Genomic DNA, 21257 nt, shown 5'->3' with positions numbered 1-21257 from the left:
CTGCTTGGATCTTGGTCCTTGCAGTATAGGTGGGCCATACTCTCAAACTTTCCATATCGATGCTGTTCCCACTGGGGGTGTAAGCAGCGGCAATTTAAAATGATAGAATCCATTTTCAGAATCTGTCAAGATGGATTTCTGAATTGTCTCTGATTTCTGACCTCAAAATGTCAAATCAAAAAAAGGTGCCGGTAGGCCAGGCACACTAGACAGGAACCAGCCCCAGCTGTTTCTCTGCTTTGATTGTTTCTTGCTCTCTTGACACGATTCTGATTGCACCAAGTATTCATGTCATACTGTCCTAGAAGAAAACAGCTGGGAAGCAGAACCGAGAAATAAGGTTTGGGAAAGGGGAAAGAAATTGAGAAAGAGCTGGGCAAAAGCAGAGGCCTTAACAATTGTGCTAAGAAGAGATATTAGTTATGAGCTGGGGCGACTCTGGCAAGTAGTTCTGAAACCCAGCGGATGCCTTGCTCGGATGCAGAGCTCACCCACTAATGATAGCAATCAATTTGTGTTTGTGCCCATCTCTCTGGCCATTTGCTTTAACTGCTCTGTGCTGAGTGTTCAATAATTGAAATATGTTGATGCTACCACTGAAAATTACACTGAAGGATTTCAAAAAGCAGAACTTTCTGGAGTAAGTGTGGGGCTTTTGAAGAGCTTTGTATAGGCCTGGGAAGAGCATGGGGACAGACCAGTGAAAGGCTAAGCTGGCCCTGCTACTGAGAAAGGTTTGCATTATAAAAGAAGAGAGAACTCATCCCCTAATTTAGCCCTTGAAGAATGAGCCCAGGCCCATTGCTCTTTGCATTCCTGTGCTGGGCATCAGGTCCAAGTGAGACATTATTCCACAGTGCTAAGAATTGGCTGCCCTTGTCCGGGTATACAGACTTGAGCAGTTTTTAATCAATATCCATTCCTGTTTCCTAACACTTTTTCAAGAAATAAAGGTAGTTGGGGATGTAGCTCCTAGAAACAGAGCCAATAGGAGCACTGTTCATCTGAAAAATTGTGTTAAAAAAGGAAAATAAAAACAGGTCTGGGAGAGAGAAGACTTGGTCATGAACTTCTTGACTCTGCAACTGGCCACCTTAGTGTCTTCAGGCAGATACCCGATGTCTGAAAACCCTACAAGATAGGAGTATAGCACTCCTGGATCTGAGAACTATTAGCCAAATAGTTAGCTGTATGACCTCATTTCCTTACTGTCTCTGGAAGATCAATATCCAAGATATATGGCCCATAAACATAGCTTAAAACATTTTCTTCTTGTACTTGAGATTGGGCAAAAGACACAGAAGAATGGGGAAAGCACACAGAGACACTTCAGAGCTGACTCCTAGTACTTACAATTACACTGAACCTTCCAGTCCACTACACTATCTGATATCTCCTTCTAGGCTGAAATAGATTGACTCTACCAGAATCTTTGTATCTAGATAAGATGATTACAGACTCTTGTTTTGAAAATATTTAGCCCTCATTGTTGATGAACTTCATAATGAACAAAAGCATTAGTATCTAGCTGATGAGTTAGTAAAGATCTGGACAGAGTGGGGCCAGTTTAATACAAGATTCTCCTTCCGCAAGCAGAAAAGCCTGTTGGTTAACTCTGGTTACCGGCCCTCTGCCTGCACTGCTTGAGTTTCGCATCGCTTCATCAAAACACTGTGTTTAATTTCGTACAGCCTAGCAGTAGGCTGGGGCTTGAAATTGATCACTACTACTATACGTATATGCGTGCTCAAGGAGACTTCATCACAGATTAGGTCTGGTATGCCCTGTGTAGGAACCACGGCCTTCCAACTTAGCTCACAGTGAAAAGGACACAGATGAGCAGATTGAGTCGTCGGTTTACAGGAGAAAATGTGAGAGCTTCCAGGCTCATAGAACTGGAAGGGGAGGAGTTTGAAAAGCATCTTTTCCTTTGCTACATTTTGTCAGAATGCCTCCCAGTTGCATCCCGTCCCTTCCTGTCTCATCCACAAGTGATGCAAACATGACAAGTCTGGGCCACAGTAGCCCTAAGAGGCAGAAAATTATGTGATGCATATTAACCTGGCTTAAGTTCCAGCCTCCCCACTCCAGACTGGGTAGCTGTTGGCAACCTACTCATCAACCTGGACTCTTTTCGGCTTCTGTCACACAAGGATGGTACAATTTCCTACCTTAAGTAGGTAGTTGCAAAGATTAAGTAAACTACTGTTAGCACTTAGTATGATGGTTATCAAACATTCAAGCCTACTCTTATGACTATTTGGGGTTATAGTTACTTGGCATATAATTTTTAAACCCAAGAAGCACACTATTGGATGTCTCAAGCCTGCTTCTTGCCTTCTGTTCTGACTACATGTAAGGCTCCATCATGCTTTTCGTCCCACGTACTCCTGACGAGGACAGCAAGATACGTTCTTAAAGGTTGTCTATGGTACAGCTATAATTGCTTCGTGACCCTGCAATCTTCAACATTTCCCTCTACTTTCTACATTTTAGAAATTCAGTTTTCTCAGAATTGCTTGCATTGAGTAGTCTTGATAACCCCAGGGCTAAACACTATAGAATCATTTCAAGATATGATACATAAAGCTTGCTTCTCACTAAAGATGCTTGGTAGCGTCCTGTCTTAAAGTGCCAACGTGACCAAGTTATCTCAGAATTCTGTGCTGGATATAACGTGTCTTCCCACTTCAGTCAGCAAGGCCTTTGTACCTCACATAAGTCTTGTAACCCTGTCAGAACCCCGGAGCCAAATGCAGCAACCCCGGAGTCAGGTGCAGCATATCTATCAACCCTTCCGGGCAGCAAGCTGCTTCTTCCTTTTGTTTTAATTACATTTCTCTTTTGGTGTTTCATGAAACCTAATTAGCTCATTTTAGCAAAAAGTCAGGTATTTTCACTTGGATAAGAGAAAACAGTTGAACTTTGAGAAAGGCGTTCAGTGGATCCAAATAATGAGTGAGCACCATTTCAAACAGGAGGAAGGGCAAATAGGGGGTGGAAAGGGTCGTGTTCTCTGACTGAACGAGTGCTGGTAACCAGCCCTGTGCAGAATGCAGGATGGATCCTTCATGTATGTTTTACTCATGAAGTTAAGGATATCACTTTGTAGGTGAAGAACAGAGCTTTCCATTTATTATTTTGCTCAAGGCTATCACAGAGTGCCAGGACCAGGTGTGTAACCAAGGTCTGTGTGATCAGCAAGTATCCATTTGTACCAGCAATCATGCTGAGTGTGTGAGAGTTCTGGACTCACAAACTAGGAAAGGACACACTGCCTCTAAGAGGCAGCATTCAAACTCAACACACAGTCTCTGGTTTTGAAGAATATCCAGTGGGTTGGGAAGTGTTTGAACGGCAGAACAGCTTTCACGGTCTCCCACAGCTGCCATTCCCTTCCCTGAACCAACAGAGAAACTTGTGGATCTCATCACTGGGAAAGTGACTTTTCCCTTTCCAGGCACTGTCCAGATCTGTTCTTTGATTCAGAAAGGCTGAATCTCAGGCAAGATATGGACTTTCTGAACACCATGATGATTTTGTTTAGTTTAGGGCATCTTAGACCAAACATTCTGTTAGCAGTGCTCTGACAGTATAGGTTAGGAAATGCTTCCCCACTTCTGTGACAAGGGATTCACAGAGCCTGCTACCAGACACGACTCTGCACCCAACACCAGAAGTTCCCTGTTTCCTAAGCAGAGTTGATCAGACTCAATTCCTACCCCTCATGTAACATCCAGCATGTCACACCAGTAGTAGTAACTATTACTCAATGACCTGGTCTCCTCTAAAGATCAAGAGGCATGATTACCGTACCTGGGGCTAAGTTGGCAAATGAAGAAAAAAAATTTAATTTGTTTTCTTATTGGATAAAACAGATGCCCATCACTTTGACAGTTGGACAGTGTTAAAATAATTTCACTTCTCAGTGATTTTTAGCTTATAGCAATCCATGTAGCATCATAAATAGCTTTAATCAGACCTTCTTCCCAGGTTTATGGGCTGTCCTAGTGAGCATTTACTGTCAGCCTGACATAGCCTACAGAAATTTGAGAGTAAAGTCTCACCTGGAGAATCACCTAGATCAAACTGACCCATGGGCATCTCTGTTGTCTGTGGAGGACTGTCCTGATTGATACAGGAGAGCTCAGCCCACTATAAGCAGCACCATCCTGAGACAAATAGGTAGTCAGCTAAGTATGAGCCTGTGAGCAAGCCAGAGAACAAGCCATTGCAGCGGTTCCTCCATGATTCCTGTCCAGCCATCGGTTTTCCTCAATGACGGATTGTGACTTGGAAATGTAAGGCAAATAATGCTCTCCTACCCACCACAGGTGGCTTTCGTTAGGGTGTTTTATTACAGTACAGAAAAGAAACAAAAATATGGGCTCTGAAACCAGCTACTCCCTCCGATCCTTAACAAGGCTAAGGAGGATGGAGAAAGGAAAGAAAAGAGGGACCTATGACAAAGGGAAGGAGAAAAGAGAGAAAGACAAAAAGACAGTATGAATAAGAACAAAGGAAAAGCTTGAAGCAGAAAATTGCCTCCATATTTTCTAGTTTGGAGTTGGAAAGACGACTGTTAATATATTCTAATTTGTATTGACTACAAGGTCCCCACATTAGCTCTCACATCCTCTGTAGATGCTAGTAAACAATCTTTGATAATGTTCTCATTGCTTCTTGCTAATTGCTTTTAATGACGAGATCCACTCTTCTATTGCCCAAAGGGATTGAGGAACTCATAGCATCATGCTGAGTCTTAAAAGGAAAATGCACATTTTTTTTTCACAAAAGAAAACTACAAATCAGGCTGCTGCTGTTGACTTATACCGATGTCGGTGTGCTGTGTGCTGTACTGGTGGGCGTGGGCAGCTTCACTCCCCTCCAAAGCCCAACATTTGAGACAGAATTATGCAAGTCATGGTGCCTATCAACCAAAGGGCTGCAGCTTCCATCTCAGAAGAAAGATGTTACCTTAGCGTCTTCACATTTGATCACAAATCAAGACAAGCTTCTCAGCCTCTTCATCCCCTTTTTCATTGTTTTGTAATCCATCCAAAACTTCTTACTGCTGAGAATCACAATAACACATTGCTACCATCAGGCATTCACAGACCTTTTTGCTCATGACCATTGTAGCAATGGACAGAGTAAGGGGAATTTGTGTAAAGTAAGAGAAGAACCAGCTAGGGGTAGGAAGAAAACCAGGGAAAGGTGATGTCCTGTAACTCAAGGTAATTTAAGTCTCTGAAAGGAAGAAGCAGTCTTTAATTGTGAAGCAGACAGTCAAGCCAGAGTTTCAGGTAAGACTATTGTGTTTCTTTTAAATAAGCTTCCATCCAACTTTCCAACGTAGGTGGTCGTTTTTGTCAAGGGATAAGTAAGAGCTAGTCACTGCTCTGTATTGATTTATTGATTAAGAATGCATTATGTAAGCAAGAGAAATTCCCCATTCCTATCTAAATCGTGTTTGTCTCTACTTCCCAGCCCTGGACACAAGCATTTATGTGGTCCACCTCTCTACTGCCACCAAGAATTGAGGGTCCAAGTTCAGTCTCTCATGTCTACCCTTACTTAATGGCTTCTTGTATTTTTGAGGAGTAGTAGATGCATTGCCAACTTATTGAAAATACTTTTAGATAACTAATTTATCCTGAAAATGGAATGTAACGGCGTAAGCGAATGCAGACAGATTGTCAAAATATAGACAGCTTTAATGGAGGAATAGACTTACAGAACCACTGTTCCCGCGGAGACCAGGAAAGCAGAAGAGAGCGCTGGGAGCACGCTCACCAATTTTATAGGAGAACTTTAGCCTGAGGCGAACACGCCCCCTAAGGGGTGGGACTTATCCCTACATCTCCCCCTTTTGTCTAAATAAGACAGAACTAAACCAAATACAACTATATACAATAATAACAAATAAATATAACAAACAATATTGAGAATCAAAAGTTTTGCTAAACATTCTATCTCAAGGAGTCTAAATAATGTAGAGAGTAACTACAATTATATAATCTTCAACTCCATCAAAGATCCGAGAAGGCAATAAATATTACTTAACAAACGATCCAAATGTGTAACAATTGACAAAGACAACTGACTACCTGAGCAATCACCCAAAGTCTCGTTTGCAATGTTGAGTCAACCAACTTTGGCTAAGGCCTAACATAACTGACATACCATTATTAAAGGCAAGGAACTTTTCAAAACTATCTTACCCTGTCTTGGCAGGATATGACAGTCCTGTTGTATCCATTGATGCACGCTCTGTATCTTTGTCAGTGGTTGAGGTATGGGCTTTTCTTAACCCAAAGGCCAGTTCTGCCAAGAAGACAAGCTCCCAGTGGAGTGTCTTTGGTGCTCAACGTTCTCTCGGGAATAGAGCGGTGTTGCCAGGAGCAATTGTGTCTCACTATCACGAAACTCTGAGTTATATTAAAGGCCATATTCTACAGCTCTCCAAAGAGGTTGAAGATTATCTATCTATACTGAGTATAATCTCTATATATCTAAAGAACCTGATTAGTCTAATTACAAATGACAAACTTAGATGACTATTAATCTATATAATTCTCAATATCTATCTAACTTAAAGACTAAAACAATAAACAACTGTGCAATATATGAAGACAATGATCTTCATCTGTAAACAATGTCATTACATATCAAATGTAAACAATGTTATTACATAAATAGTATCAGAGGTAGAAATGTACATTGTGATATGGTAGATGTATCAATACAATATAAGCATATTCTTATACAAAAATAGAGGTAGGAACACTCACATTCAATATTCAATATGTCAATATACAGAAAACAGTACCAATACAATTTTCTAAAAACAGTAACTCACAAATACCAATCATCCCATCAAACCAGTTAATCCCCCCCCCTTTTTTTTTTTTGAACATACCCCTAATTCCATAAAACATCTCCCCATCCCCTCAACCCCAAACCAACCACTAAAAGATGTCCCTAACCCTGAGGGCAAACTCTGTTGGGAGAGGGGACGTCGTCCTCTAAGATTGCTTCAAGCTGACATGGGGGCGATGTTCTCCTTAGGGGCTCCTGTGAAAGCAAATGATGGTAAAATTCCCAAATTAACCTTTGACCTAAGAAAATTATAACTAGTCCCTGAGCACTTTGAGAAGGTCCGGCCAGAGTGTTGTCAAAAATGTGCACCATTCGAAATTGTCTTGTGCAGTTGGTACCAAAAAACAGGTCTCATATTAGCGCGTAAAAAAGAGAAAAAGAAAAAAAATATTCATGACGTCATAAAAACCAGGTTGAGTTGATGTTGTGGGGCCCCATCTTCATCCTGGAAACTTCAAAAATTACTGTAGGGAAATTTGTTGCTTGTTATGGGAAATTTAAACATTAACAACAAGGACATATTCTGACATATAAAGAAAGACACAGATATGAGGAAAAGCAAAGAAAGTTTATCAAGTATATAATTATCCTCATTCTGTCCCATTTCATGGCTCCTGATCTGAGACAGAAACTCTGAGATATCTCTTATCAACAGGCTTGGAATTGAAGAGGGACTGAGCCATAGTCCAACTCCAAAACCAGCTCTACATATTTATAAAGAAGCGTTCAAAGAGAAAAAAGAAAATATATATATAATCAATACTTACTCATGTTACTGTTGAGTCTTAGTGGGTCGTAACTATTTTCCATCCATCAGTTATTAAATATTCAGGGTCCCTTAAATTCTTTGAAGATCAGTATTTTCCTGTGGAGATAAAAAAAAAAAAAAACCCTGCCCCCAACCTACCTGAATTCCTTACCATCAGTATGCTCGCCATCCTTGTGAATGAATTGTTATTTATCTTTTCCAAATGGCTTTTCTTCTTCATACCGAACCTTTATTAATTTTGACGGTATCCACAATTGTTCCTCACCTGTGGAGATAAGAGCAAAACCCCTTCCCCAACGCAGCACATCTCCTGGCTTCCATTGTGAGGTCAGCACATCCTTGAAATAAACTGGTTGATTTAGTTCAGTAGACTTTTCCATTATCCAATGTCTTTCTGCAGCCGTTGTCCCCTTCTCATTAGCGTTAAGAAAATTCAAGGTTAACAAAGCATTATGTAACCTATTTCTGGGGGTGTTTTCCACCCCTTTCTGTTTATTCAACATATCCTTTATAGTTCGATTTGATCTTTCTATGACTGCTTGACCTGTAGGATTGTATGGTATACCTGTAACATGCTTGATATTGTAATAGTCAAAAAACCGTTTCATTTTCCTAGAGGCATAAGCAGGACCATTATCTGTCTTTATTTGTGTAGGTATACCCATGATAGCCATGACTTCTAATAAATGAGTGATTACTGAATCAGCTTTTTCTGAACTTAAAGCAGTTGCCCACTGAAAGCCTGAATAAGTGTCAATGGTGTGGTGAACATACTTCAATTTGCCAAATTCTGCAAAGTGAAACACATCCATCTGCCAGATTTCATTCCTTTGGGTGCCCTTTGGATTAGCCCCTGCAGGCAGTGGCGTTTGGTTATAGAAAGAGCAAGTAGGGCATTTCTTTACAATCTCCTTAGCTTGTTGCCATGTGATAGAAAACTCTTTCTTCAAACCTTTGCTATTAACATGATGTTTTTTATGAAATTCAGAGGCTTGTAGCACACTACCAATCAATAATTGATCAATTTCTGCATTACCTTGTGCTAGAGGACCTGGCAGACCCGTATGGGATCGGATGTGTGTTATGTACATAGGGCAAAGCCTGTTCCTGATCAAATCTTGAACCTGGATAAACAATGAGGTTAGTTCTGTATCATCAGGTATAAATTCAGCAGTTTCAATATGTAAAATAACTCTTTCTGCGTATTGTGAATCAGTAACTATATTAATAGGTTCTCTAAAATCCCTTAGCACCATAAGAATGGCATATAATTCTGCCTTCTGGACAGAATCATAAGGACTTTGTTCCACCTTACCCAAGTCTTCCGATTTGTAACCTGCCTTCCCTGTTTTATTGGCATCAGTATAGAATGTACGGGCTCCAGTTATTGGAGCATCACGGACGATTCGAGGAAGGATCCAAGAAGTTCTCTTTATGAAGTTAAGCCTCTTGCTTTTTGGATAGTTGTTATTAATGTCTCCCAAAAAATTAGCACAAGCTCTTTGCCATGTTTCATTATCTTCCCATAATTTCTTTAGTTCATCAGCAGTGAAAGGCACTATAATTTCTGCTGGGTCTATGCCTGCTAGTTGACGAAGTCTCAGCTTGCCTTTTATAATTAACTCAGAGACTTTTTCCACATAAGTTTTCAGTTTTTTACTTGGTTTATGTGGTAAAAAGATCCATTCCAAGATAATATCATCTCTCTGCATTAAAATTCCTGTAGGAGAAATTTTGGATGGTAATATGACGAGAATACAATCGAGCTCTGGATTCACCCTGTCCACATGTGCCTGTTGTAATTTTTCCTCAATTATTGTCAGTTCCTTTTCTGCTTCAGCTGTTAATTCTCTGGGACTGTTTAAGTCTTTATCACCTTCCAAGGTTTTGTTCAAATGAATTATTAGATCAGGTGTTATCCCAACAGCTGGTCGTAGACTGGAAATGTCTCCTAACAGTCTTTGAAAGTCATTAAGAGTCTGTAGGCGATCTCTCCTAATTTGTGCCTTTTGTGTCTTAATTTTTTGCAAACCTATTTTATAACCTAAATAATTAACAGAATCTCCCTTCTGTATCTTCTCAGGAGCAATTTGCAATCCCCATTTAGGTAAAAGTATCTTTATTTCTTCAAACAGTCTGTTCAAGGTATCCATGTTTGAATCGGATAACAAGATGTCGTCCATGTAGTGGTATATTATAGATTTGGGAAATTTCTTGCGTATTATTTGCAATGGTTGGTTCACAAAATATTGGCACAAGGAGGGGCTATTTAACATACCCTGGGGGAGGACGGCCCAGTGGTACCTCTTGGAAGGTTGAGAATTGTTGTAAGTAGGCACCGTGAAGGCAAATTTTTCTCTATCTTCTTTTTGTAAAGGTATGGTGAAAAAACAATCCTTTAAATCAATAACTATAAGAGGCCATCCTTTTGGTAATAAAGAGGGCAAAGGGATTCCAGATTGCAGAGGACCCATAGGTTGAATAACCTTGTTGATAGCTCTGAGATCTGTCACCATTCTCCATTTACCTGATTTTTTCTTAACCACAAATACAGGAGAATTCCAAGGGCTGGTAGATTCTTCTATATGTCCAGCATCTAATTGCTCTTGTACCAGCTGTTCTAAAGCCTGTAACTTTTCCTCAGCTAGAGGCCATTGCTTTGTCCATATTGGTTTCTCAGTCAACCATTTTAGAGGCAAGGCTGTTGGTATCTCTGAAGGGGCTTCAATTACTTGTTCTTGTATGGCCCGAATGGCCGGTTTTCTCCGTTTGTAATATCTTTTAATATTATTCTCAGAAATATAGGCTCTAGAAGTAGCAGGAATGTTAATTTGGGTATTCCATTGTTGTAATAGGTCACGACCCCATAAATTCATTGCAATATTGGCTACATATGGCCTTAATTTTCCTATTTGTCCCTCAGGCCCTATACATTCAACCCATCTTGTGCTCTGTCTTACTCGAGATAGGGTTCCAATTCCCAGGAGCTGAACATTTACATTCTGAAGAGGCCAATACGGATGCCAAGATTCTGGGGTAATGATACTTACATCAGCACCTGTGTCCAGCAGGCCAGTAATAAAAATGCCATTTACACACACTCTCAGCTTAGGTCTTTGATCATTTATAGAAGTTTGCCAAAACACACGTAACTCATCTTTCTGCTCATTATCGTTTGTAACAGTAGGCATGAGGTTTCCTAATTGTCCTGACGAGGCACGTTCTCTGCAGAAACTGGAAATGACTGAACCATGTTTGCCATGGGGGCCTGTGAGGCCCCCCCTCTCACGTTTCCCGTCTGTATCAGGTTGCCTTGTCTATCTCTTGTAGACCTGCATTCATTCGTCCAATGTCTACCTTTTCCACATCTTCTACATAAACCTGAAGGCTGAGTCCTCCTATTTCTGTTATTTCTAGAAGATGCATTATTATTATTTCTGAAGATCCGTTGTTTACAATTCCTTTTCATATGACCCATTTTGCCACAATTAAAACATTTGGTATTCTGGTGTCTCCTTTTACCATTGGAAATTGCTTCTTCTACCCATGCTTCAGTGCCATAATCAAATGTATCAACATCCAGTGTATGCAAGACCCATTCTTCCAAGGGTGCTGATCTGAACCTTAAAGGCCCCAAAATCTTTTTGCATTCCACATTTGCATTTTCATAAGCCAAAGACTCAATCATTATACGTCTTGCGTCAGGGTCAGGTATCCCTATTTGCACAGCCTTAGTAAGTCTTTGTAAAAAATCACTAAAAGGTTCTCTCAGACCTTGTTTAATTGTGACAAATGATTCCATTCTCTGTCCTGGGTCTTGTACCCTGTCCCAAGCCCTTAAGGCTGCTGTAGTGCATATGGAGAGTGTGTTTTCGTCCAAATTAGCTTGTTCCTGAGGGTCAGAAAAGCGTCCTTCACCTAGAATTTTATCTAGGGAGATGTCACTTCCCTTCGCCTTTTCTTGCTGTTCTAAAAGTCTAGCCTCTTGCCTGAACAAGCATTTCCATTTTAAGTGCGGCCCACTCTCAAGGACTGCAGAGCTCAGCTGGAGCCAGTCCAATGGCGTAGCTCTGCTTGTGGATGCCCAAGACTTTAGCATCTCTTTAACAAAAGAGGAATGCATCCCGAAAGTCATGACAGCCTGTTTAATTTCTTTGAGATCATTCATACGGACATGCTCCCATGTATCTTCCTTAATGACCCTAGGGTTTCTGGAACCAATCACCTTCTCTGTTGTTATTACTGGAAAGGCAGGTAGAGCTGTAGGTAGAGATTTGTGGAAATTGTCCCGGAGGGATTTACCCACAGATGTAGTTAAAATTTGCCTTTCTACCGTTTGTTCTTCTTCATCAGAATTTAGAAATTCCTCAATCTTTTCAATTCTATTCACCATTGCCTTCTGCAATGTCTGTATCTCCTGTCCAGAATTATGTTCCAAAGCCTTCATTGAGGATTCTAAAGTATGAAGTTTGTCCATTAGAGATAAGTTCTCATCTTTGGACATAATTTTTATGGCATAAACCGTGCCTTCTTGTATTGACAATCTTTCTGCCAATCTGTCATAAGCTTTAGACAAAATCCGATAGTCACATTCAGCAGTTTTGATTCTCTCAGTTACTATTTCAGTTCCTACAGAAAGGGACTGAAGCTTACAACCCAAATCAGCTGTTCCCTCTTCCATAGTAATGAGTTTCTCCTTAATATCAGCCACTAATGTTTCAGTTCCTACAGAAAGGGACTGGAGCTTACGATCCAAATCAGCTGTTCCCTCTTCCATAGTAATGAATTTCTCCTTAATATCAGCCTGTAATGTTTCAGTTCCTACAGAAAGGGACTGGAGCTTACGATCCAAATCAGCTGTTCCCTCTTCCATAGTAATGAATTTCTCCTTAATATCAGTCTGTACCTTTTTTAAATTTTCCTCAGTTGATCGAGTCATGTTAAACAAAGATCTGTTCTCCTCCTGGAGAACTTCAAACTGATTCTTGAGAAGATTGTTGTCATTCTCAATTGTTTTTAAGCGTGCAACCTCTGCTCGTAAAGACTTTATCATATTTCTATTATCAAACCATATAGTGCCAAGGAAAACTACGAATCCCAGAAAGATCCATAGAGGTGGGGTGATAGACACCTCTTGTAAAATCTCCCACATGGTACAATTAAAAAAACTGTTAAATTCTTGAATGGTAACGTGTTCAGACATTTTAATTATAAAAGAAAATTTTTTCTCTTACCTGCAACGACTGGTTCCTGCCGGTGGTGGTCTCTGTGGTTTTGGAGCCTGTCTTGGAACTAGCTCTTGTAGACCAGGTTGGCCTCGAACTCACAGAGATCCGCTTGTCTCTGCCTCCCGAGTGCTGGGATTAAAGGCGTGTGCCACCACAGCCTGGCCGGCCTTGAACTCACAGAGATCCGCTTGCCTCTGCCTCCGGAGTGCTGGGATTAAAGGCGTCTGCCACCACCGCCTGGCCGGCCTTGAACTCACAGAGATCTGCCTGCCTCTCTGGATATTATGGGCCTGAAGGCAGAGTGTATCTGGGACTCAGCCCTGGGGCCCGAGTCATAAACTAAGAAAATGACACCCGGGAGCGTGCTGTGTTAGCTAGCAGGCTACGCGCTTGAGTCGGGGGCAAAATAGCCCGACGTTGGACGCCAAAATGTAACGGCGTAAGCGAATGCAGACAGATTGTCAAAATATAGACAGCTTTAATGGAGGAATAGACTTACAGAACCACTGTTCCCGCGGAGACCAGGAAAGCAGAAGAGAGCGCTGGGAGCACGCTCACCAATTTTATAGGAGAACTTTAGCCTGAGGCGAACACGCCCCCTAAGGGGTGGGACTTATCCCTACAATGGAAGAAGCAATTTAAATTTTAATCTATTTTATAGATGAATATACATTGTACAGTTCAGTCCATATTGTGTTAAACTAGTTCACTTTCTTAATTCTTCCCATCAGACCTTATTGAATATAAATGATCACTGCACCATTATTGACTCATTGGCTTCACATAGTACCACTGAGTCATGGGATAGCTCCTGGATGCAAAGACCTTATTCCTCTAAAGAACAGACAGATCTTAATCAACAGAAAAGCTGAATATCCCAGTGTCACACCTCACTGGCTTCCTTTCCCTCACCCTTAGCCTCCAAATCCACTCAGGGAGCATACCTTACAGCAAACTGTGCTCATCACAGTCCGTGTAGACCAGGCCATAGGCCATGTGTTCCTTGTGTGCAGAGAGGACCACCATGTCTTGTTATGTCAGGTCTCTAACAGTTCTGTGACGCTTACAACACTTGATGTCCTCCAGACTTCATAATTCTTATTGTAAATTCCATCTCAGTTCCCCCAAACGCATTCTTCTCATGGAAACCCAGTAATTTTCCATTAGCTGATTAGAATGGCTGTGAATTTGTGAGGGAATGACTGGCTTCGCTCTCTTTAAAGTCTGCTCCATAACCACCTGTGATTGCTGTATGTATAAAATGACTTTTGAAAAGTTGGCAAGCCCTAATAATCAAATGATCTTCTTCCTTTTCAATATTTTGTGTTTGCTTTCACCACTGTTCAGAGTCCTTTAAGTTCATGGTTGCCTTGTTTTGATACAATCAGGCATTTTTTTAAACAGTGTTAAGTTGTTTTATACAAGAATCGCAGAGACCATTTTATCAGAGTCGTTTCAAAGTAATTTGGAACTGCAGGGACAGTATTGAAGGGATTTGACCAAGACCATAGGGTGAGCCAGGGGCACGAACTGCCAAGAGGCTGGTAGGGCACAGGTGCTGTGCACCTGATGTGCTTCAACCAAGTCTCCTTAAGTCTTCATTTTCCAGTTTTTTCCAATATCAAGGGAGCATTCCATTGGATTTCTTATCTTATCTTGGGTCTTACTATAGGGAACAGTAATAGGACTAATATGTGTGTACCAAAATGTCAGCCCATGATGTTAATGGTGCAAGTAATTTCTAGAGAAGCTCAGTTCATAATGGTAAGCAAAGAAGCCTTTCTGGAGGACCCACCATCTAACTGAGCCTTTGCATCTGTACAAACACCACAGTCATGGTTCAAGTTCCCAATCTGTATATCTACAGGTCTATAAAAGTGTTATGTGCCTCCCGCCCCCTGCCGTAGTCTTGCTCACATTTTCTCATTACATTTGAGAGCAGAGGGGATAAAATTGTGGGAGTGCAGTGTGAGAACCACACTAAAGCTTGGGCCGTTCCCATCCTGCCCCTACTCTGAAGTGGTTAGGAAGGAGGCTGCTTGTGAATACCTTCATTCTTTCCGTAAATTCTGAATCATTCAGATGATTTATCACGAATCCCACCCCCATGTGTATCACTCGTGTCCTGATAATTCATGCACAGATCCTCTGTTAGCACCAAGGAACAGGTGTGTGCACCAACTAAAGATGGCTGTGTGCGTACCGTCGACCCAGCAGGCTGGATATCAAATTGGAAGCAGCACGAGGCCCCAAAAGCTGTTCTTCTTCACCCCTCTCCTACTTTGCCCAGCTTCCGTGGCTAAGGACTAGCCCCGTCGGTGGTTACAGGCACTGATGAACCTCTTAGAAAATACCTTGACATTGATTTAGGTTTGGTGATATCTCCTGCGGTCACCAACGTTTGCAGAGCAGAGTGGGTGATACTGAAATGCCCAAATCAGGGGGGTTTACCATTCAGGACACTAAAAAACCATGATTTCTTAAGGTCTTAAGGTCCAAAATCAAATGAGTCATTTTTCTCCTCCAGGTTGCACTAACAGCACTGGCAATATTTTTCAAAGCTAGAATCATTAACACTGTGAACGTCTGTTTTTCTCCTCAGACAAATTTTGGTATTGTCGGCTTTCACCAAATCACAAGGTCTTACATTATGGTGACTTGGAAGAGAGCCCCCAAGGAGAAGTGCCCCATGATTCCCTGCAGGACAAATGTAAGTGGCTCCCTCCCTGGTACAGCACACCTGAACTTTGATTGGTTGGTTATGTTTCATTCATGGCGTACCATGCAGAGAACGCTTGGCTTCAATGAACCTTTTGAACTTGACTCATCCCTGAATTTCAGCCTGAGCATTCCCATCAAGTGCACGGCCTGGAAGGATTTGAGGCTCGGGGATGAGCAGGGCAAATATCAGAGGAATTCTCACACACCTTTTCTGTCTACTTTAGATAGTATGTATCTAGGGCTGTTTCAAGGAGCTAGAAACATATAAACCTGAATTTGTCAACCGTGTTTTGAATAGCCTGTGAAATAGGTTTTTTTTTTGTTTTGTTTTGTTTTGTGTTTTTTTTTTTACAACCTCTACCACCTATGACTTAATGTGTCCTATAATTATGAAGTGGAGTTAGTGAAAGACTCAAGTACTACTTTTGAGCACTCAGATATTTTGGGAACTTAGGATAAGTGGCTTTCTAGAAACACAGTAGTCTTCCAAGATATGCATTATTTTTGTTCATTAGCCTTTGCCATCTGCTTTGTTTAAACACATGATTTTGAAGAGATAGTAACCCGTGAGATCCTTTTAATGCAATACTAAGTTAGGTACTAAGACCTAAGGTTCAGAGCTCAGTGTGAGAGACTAAAAATTATTAAAACTGCATTGAAAATGCCAGGGTGGTGAATTAATTTGGAAGAGAAATAAGACAAAAGTAATATATCCTTGGAGAACACTCTAGTCAGAGAAATCAACCAAGGGCCAGCTATCATGACATGCTTAAATAACCTTCAGAAGTTCCATCAATCCTGCTGTGTTTAGATAGGTATATCCCAGGCATTGCCTTTGACCTCTGACCACCTGCTGTCCTCACATCTGCCCTCCCATTACCCCAGGGCCCGTGAAAGTCAAATCTGGACTGCCTGCTGTATAGCTCTAGACCACAGGAAGCAAAAATAAGCCATGAATGGGAAACTTCCTGACACTTTCAGACTGTGCTGACATCTCAGGCAGAAAGCCTAGAACATTTTCTCTCCCTCCAGTTTAAAAATGGGACGGTCTGGCCTTTGTAGTGTCATACGGTTCATTCCCATCCATACAAGAACTGCTTTCCCAGCATGTATTATTGATATCCACAGCAGGAAAAAGTAATCTGAAACCCACAGCTGCAGGCTGTGCCTGGCTAACACAGGCTGTGCCCCCCAGCACAAGCTGTGTCCCCAATACAGGCTGTGTCCCCAATACAGGCCATTCCCCCAATACAGGCTATTCCCCCAACAGAGACTGTGCCCTCAATACAGACTATTCCCCTAACATAGGCTGTGCCCCCCACAACACAGGCTACACCCCCAGTTCAGGCTGTTCCCCCAACAGAGGCAGTTCCCCCCAACACAGACTGTGCCCCCAACACAGACTGTGTTCCTCAAGACAGGCTGTGCCCCCTAACACAGACTGCCCCCCAACACAAACTGTGCTTCCCCCAAACACAGGCCGTGCCCCCCCCAACACAGGATATAATCCACGTCTCAACTTGAACATGGGCATGTAACTGGCAATTTGTCAGTGTTAGGCACAGTGCACCCAGTTCCTTAGATAACCAGCAGCCCTACACCTAGGGAAAATTCTAGCGGTTGACCAGCACCTGAACCCCATAAAAGGGCAGTTACTGGGCTTTCCCACAGAACAAGGCCCCTCACCTCCACAGCCCCAGAGTTGAGCAGACAGCTGGGTATGCAAGGAGACCACCTGGTTTGGGTGGTCCCAGATGAGCGCAGCCAGAGCTGTGAATCTCCACTCTCCACACAGGTTTTGGTAATGGCCTTGGTAATGGCCATGGGCTGACATTGGTTCTGGGAGAAGGTAGCAGTCTTCCTCCCGAGGACGGACGCCTCCGACAATCTTGTCTCTCCATTTCCTCTGTGACCTTTAAAGTCCAGAGATGCAGAATTCCAAAGACTGTATCACGCCCTTATCCCTTGCAAAGAGAGGTAGAAATTATATAATTTTAAGGTTGTGTGTTTGTCTGGGGAGAGTGGGTTGGTGAGATTGTATCTATCTGTGTAGGGGTCAGAGAAGGGGGTATATTCTTATAATAAAGTGAAATAAAGTTGTGTCTAGGAAAGCCCTGCCCTGCCCTGACCTAGGAAATTAAATTTGCAACTTCAAGCACACACACCTGTGTTTCCTTCTGTGCCAATTCTACATTCTACCTGGGCCGTTAAAAGCAGAAAATGTATTCCACTAGAAAAAATAAGTGAGAGACATTGAAACCCTCAGGCCTAAATGGGATGTCTCCATCAAATCCCCCCCTCCCCCCAAAAAAAGCTCAGGGAATTCAGCAGAAGAGGAGAAGAAAAGAATGTAAGAGCCAGAGAACACAAAGGAAATGAGGCCTTCTAAACACACCAGGACCAAGCACGTATGAACTCACAGAGAAGAAGGCAGCATGCCGAGGACCTGTATGGCTCCCCACCAGACAGGACCCTAGAGATGAAAGGAAAAGTGGACACACGCCCCACCCCTAACCCAGAAGCTCTCTCCAACTGATAAACACTTGCAAATAAAAATTTAGTTTTCTTCAAGGAAGTCTCATTAGGGAAACAAGCTACCCTTAAGGGTAGGCTGCGTGCCCAGCCATAGATGCCAACAGGAAATGACCTCACTGGCATCTTTGAAGGTTCCTTGTCTCGTAATGCTGTGTCAGGACTTTTCCCTTTCTCGTCTTTTTCAATTTCATCTTTTGTTTACACTATAGGTTCTTTGCATATCTGCTGTGGCTTCTGGGTTTGTGTTTTGATGGGATTCTTGGGTGTGTGAGTGAGTAAATCTGTGTCTACATCTGTTTTTTATCCTTTTCTGGGTGCTTTTGCTTCTATCTGCTTTATTCTGTTATTATGTGTTTGTTTTACTTTATTTTATTTCATTATTATTCCTTTGATGCCTGTTTGTTTTCTAATGAGAGACAAAATGAGGACGGATCAAGATGGGAGGGGGAGAGAGGAGGAAATAGGAGATGTAGAGAGAGGGGAAGCTGCAATCAAGATATAACTTACGAAAAAAAAATCCATTTTCAATAAAAGAAAAAAAGGAAAAGGATCTTAATGAATGGTAAGAGTCATTGCCTTGCTGTGTATTTTTGTCTTCTCCTGAGGCAGGGGGAATTACCTTCCACCATTGACTTAACCAGGGCTAAATAGTAAGATATTGATGAGTCAAATGGTTCAACTGGACCTTCTACTACAGCTAGTCTTAGTGAGGACTGAAGGATTCTTCTTAGCTGTCTTCTCCCTTAAGCGTTGAGCCAATGCTTTCCATATTCTTCCTAATTGCTGGGAAACGGGGCCCTTGAAAAATCCACATTTCCCCGCATCCCCTCTTACTCTGCTTCCCTCTCAGGGCTTCCAGGCTGTCGTCACCATCACTCCCATTAAACATGAGACTCATTTGCTTCCTAGCCACGCTTGGGGCCCCTCAAGGCCTCAGTTTGGAGGAATCTAGGCCAGTGTTCTTCACCCCCACCTCAGGGGAAAGCGCAGGCCAGTGCCCTCCTCAAAGATTAAGCCTATTATAGGGGATGAGGCTAGCAGCTGACAGCCAGAGAAAGTGGGGGATTTGGGTCATGAAATCACAGTGAAGAATTTCGGTCCCTCCATCTACGGAGAGAATTAATGCAGATTATTGGTAATAGGAATAATGGCAGGTGGCATTTGCTAAGTGCATAATGTATGCTAGGCTCGGTGCTCAGAGCTTACATAAGTTATCTACTGTACATCCCGAAGGGGCATTTCATCCATATTTTATAGATAAGGAAAGCGAGGTAGAGAAGCATTAAGTATAGCTAGTTGACAGTCATGGGTTAGTAAACAGTGAGATAAGGATGTTTGCAGGCAGCCAAACAGCTCCACGGCCAATTTTACTTTACCATTTTCCTGCCTGAGCTAAAAATGGTCTGGAACTCTGAGAGCTTAAACCTAAAGTGGTAGAACAAGAGGCTGAATGAGTCCCCAAAGCCTTGGTTTCTGGTTACAAAGGCACAGAATGGACCCTCACTCTGTGCTATGAGACTGATCTGCTAGGTTAGGGAGAGCAGGCTCTGTACTAACTATTGGCGCGACCTGCCTCCACCCTGTCTCCTGCCACAGAAGTGTCTAGGAGGATACCTGCACACAGCAGTGTCTGCACACAGCAGGTACCAAAGGCATAGAGTGAGCTGCCTCCTGGAGACGTTTTGCCTTGACTTGGCCCCAGGAAAACAAAGCTAAAAGTGTTCTCATTGCTGTGGCCACGTTGGTTTTTCGGTATTATTTTTTTATTTAAATCATAATTAAAGTCTCTTCTAAGATACTAGCGAGGAGCTTCCTGAATGTGCTTGGAGTGAAGCCCACATTCGTGGCTGTTTTCATTATGATACTGACACCTTCCAAACCCATGGAGCACTAAGACCAGATCTGTCCCTGGCTAGCTGTGTGATATCATGTAAGGGGTTCTTCTCGAATGGAAAATGGTGGTGAATGATGGTTCACCCCAATCCTCCCTAAACTGAGTAATTATGAGACGTGAAGGTGTGCCCCAGAGTAAGGGTGCTTGCTGCTTCTTTCTCCTGCTTCTTCCAGCCCTGTGCCCTACTTCTTTATCTTCTTCCCATGTCAAAAGACCAAATCAAAAAGCTAGCCTGGCTTTGAAGCCCTTGTGAGCGCCCCATGGTGTGAGTATGAGCCCTTGGTTTCTGCCCCTGGACCAGAGGACACTGGTCATGGCTCTCCCCGTGTCTAATCCTCCAGTGCAGCTAGAGAAAAGCTATGAAAAGAAAGAAAGGAAAAAAAAAACCAGACTTTCAAAGGGACTGTATTTTTAGAATTTGTGTTTTCTTTTTAGTCATAATCCCATGAGCGGCACAGCAGCTTATCTCCCTGATAGAGGACAATGGATATTTAAATATAAAATATGTACAGCCACAATATCCATTGAAAAGAGATTCCCTTCTGTGCAGCCTTTGCATTGAGGATTCAAAAGACTGATCCATGGCAGTTTTGTATTTTCCTGGTCCCATTCTACATGTTTTCAAAGCCGAGGGGTAACTTACTTTTGCAGAGGATAGACACTGTGGAGTTCATTAAGCATTTTATATCTTATAACAAAGGATTCTCTACAGTATACTTGTGATTCAAACTCCTGATGAAGCTTTAGGAGGAATTTTGAATTGCCTTGCTAATTAGATTTAAAATTCCCTTCAGTGTCTCCATTGCAAATGCAACCAGCCTCTCCTAGTGTTCAGATATGCCTTGCAGACAGATCAGCCAGGTAGGCAGCAAGGCCAGTCCTTGGTTATGAAAATGGACTTGTGAGACCTGAAGCCAGGGTTCAAGGCAGGCTCAGGAATCTAGGCACCCACCTACAAGATGTTTAATCAGAGGAGGTCAGGAGAGGGTCAGAAAGAAAAGGCATCTGAGATATAGGGCTGAATCGGTCAGGAGAGGCCACACCGCTCCACTGTGGCACAGGAGCAGGCAGCCCTACACCTCTGAGTCTTAGCACAGCAAAAGACCTCTAACCCGTGATGGTAATGAAGGAGGACCCCAGTCACTTACGGCCACAAGCTCATTTACATATATACCCGTATCAGCATGCTGGAACACAGAAAAATGAAATGGCAGACAGGGACTTTTTC

General features: G+C 42.3%; 1 protein-coding gene across 3 annotated transcripts in view; it reads left to right on the top strand.

The window, feature by feature from the left end:
• Window positions 1–21257, top strand: part of Elmo1 (engulfment and cell motility 1) — a 513908-nt gene that overhangs the window by 476640 nt on the left and 16011 nt on the right. For all 3 annotated transcript variants that reach the window (XM_050142466.1, XM_050142465.1, XM_050142467.1), the window contains exon 19: window positions 15482–15589. In XM_050142466.1, coding sequence (XP_049998423.1) covers window positions 15482–15589 — 108 coding nt within the window. The remainder of the gene's footprint in view (window positions 1–15481; window positions 15590–21257) is intronic.

Source organism: Alexandromys fortis, unplaced genomic scaffold (genome assembly GCF_014885135.2).
Source record: "Alexandromys fortis isolate MF-2015 unplaced genomic scaffold, M_Fortis_MF-2015_v1.1 scaffold_5, whole genome shotgun sequence".
NCBI lineage: Eukaryota > Metazoa > Chordata > Mammalia > Rodentia > Cricetidae > Alexandromys > Alexandromys fortis.
Note: the sequence above shows the minus strand (reverse complement) of the source record. Positions and strands in the feature narration are given on the sequence as shown.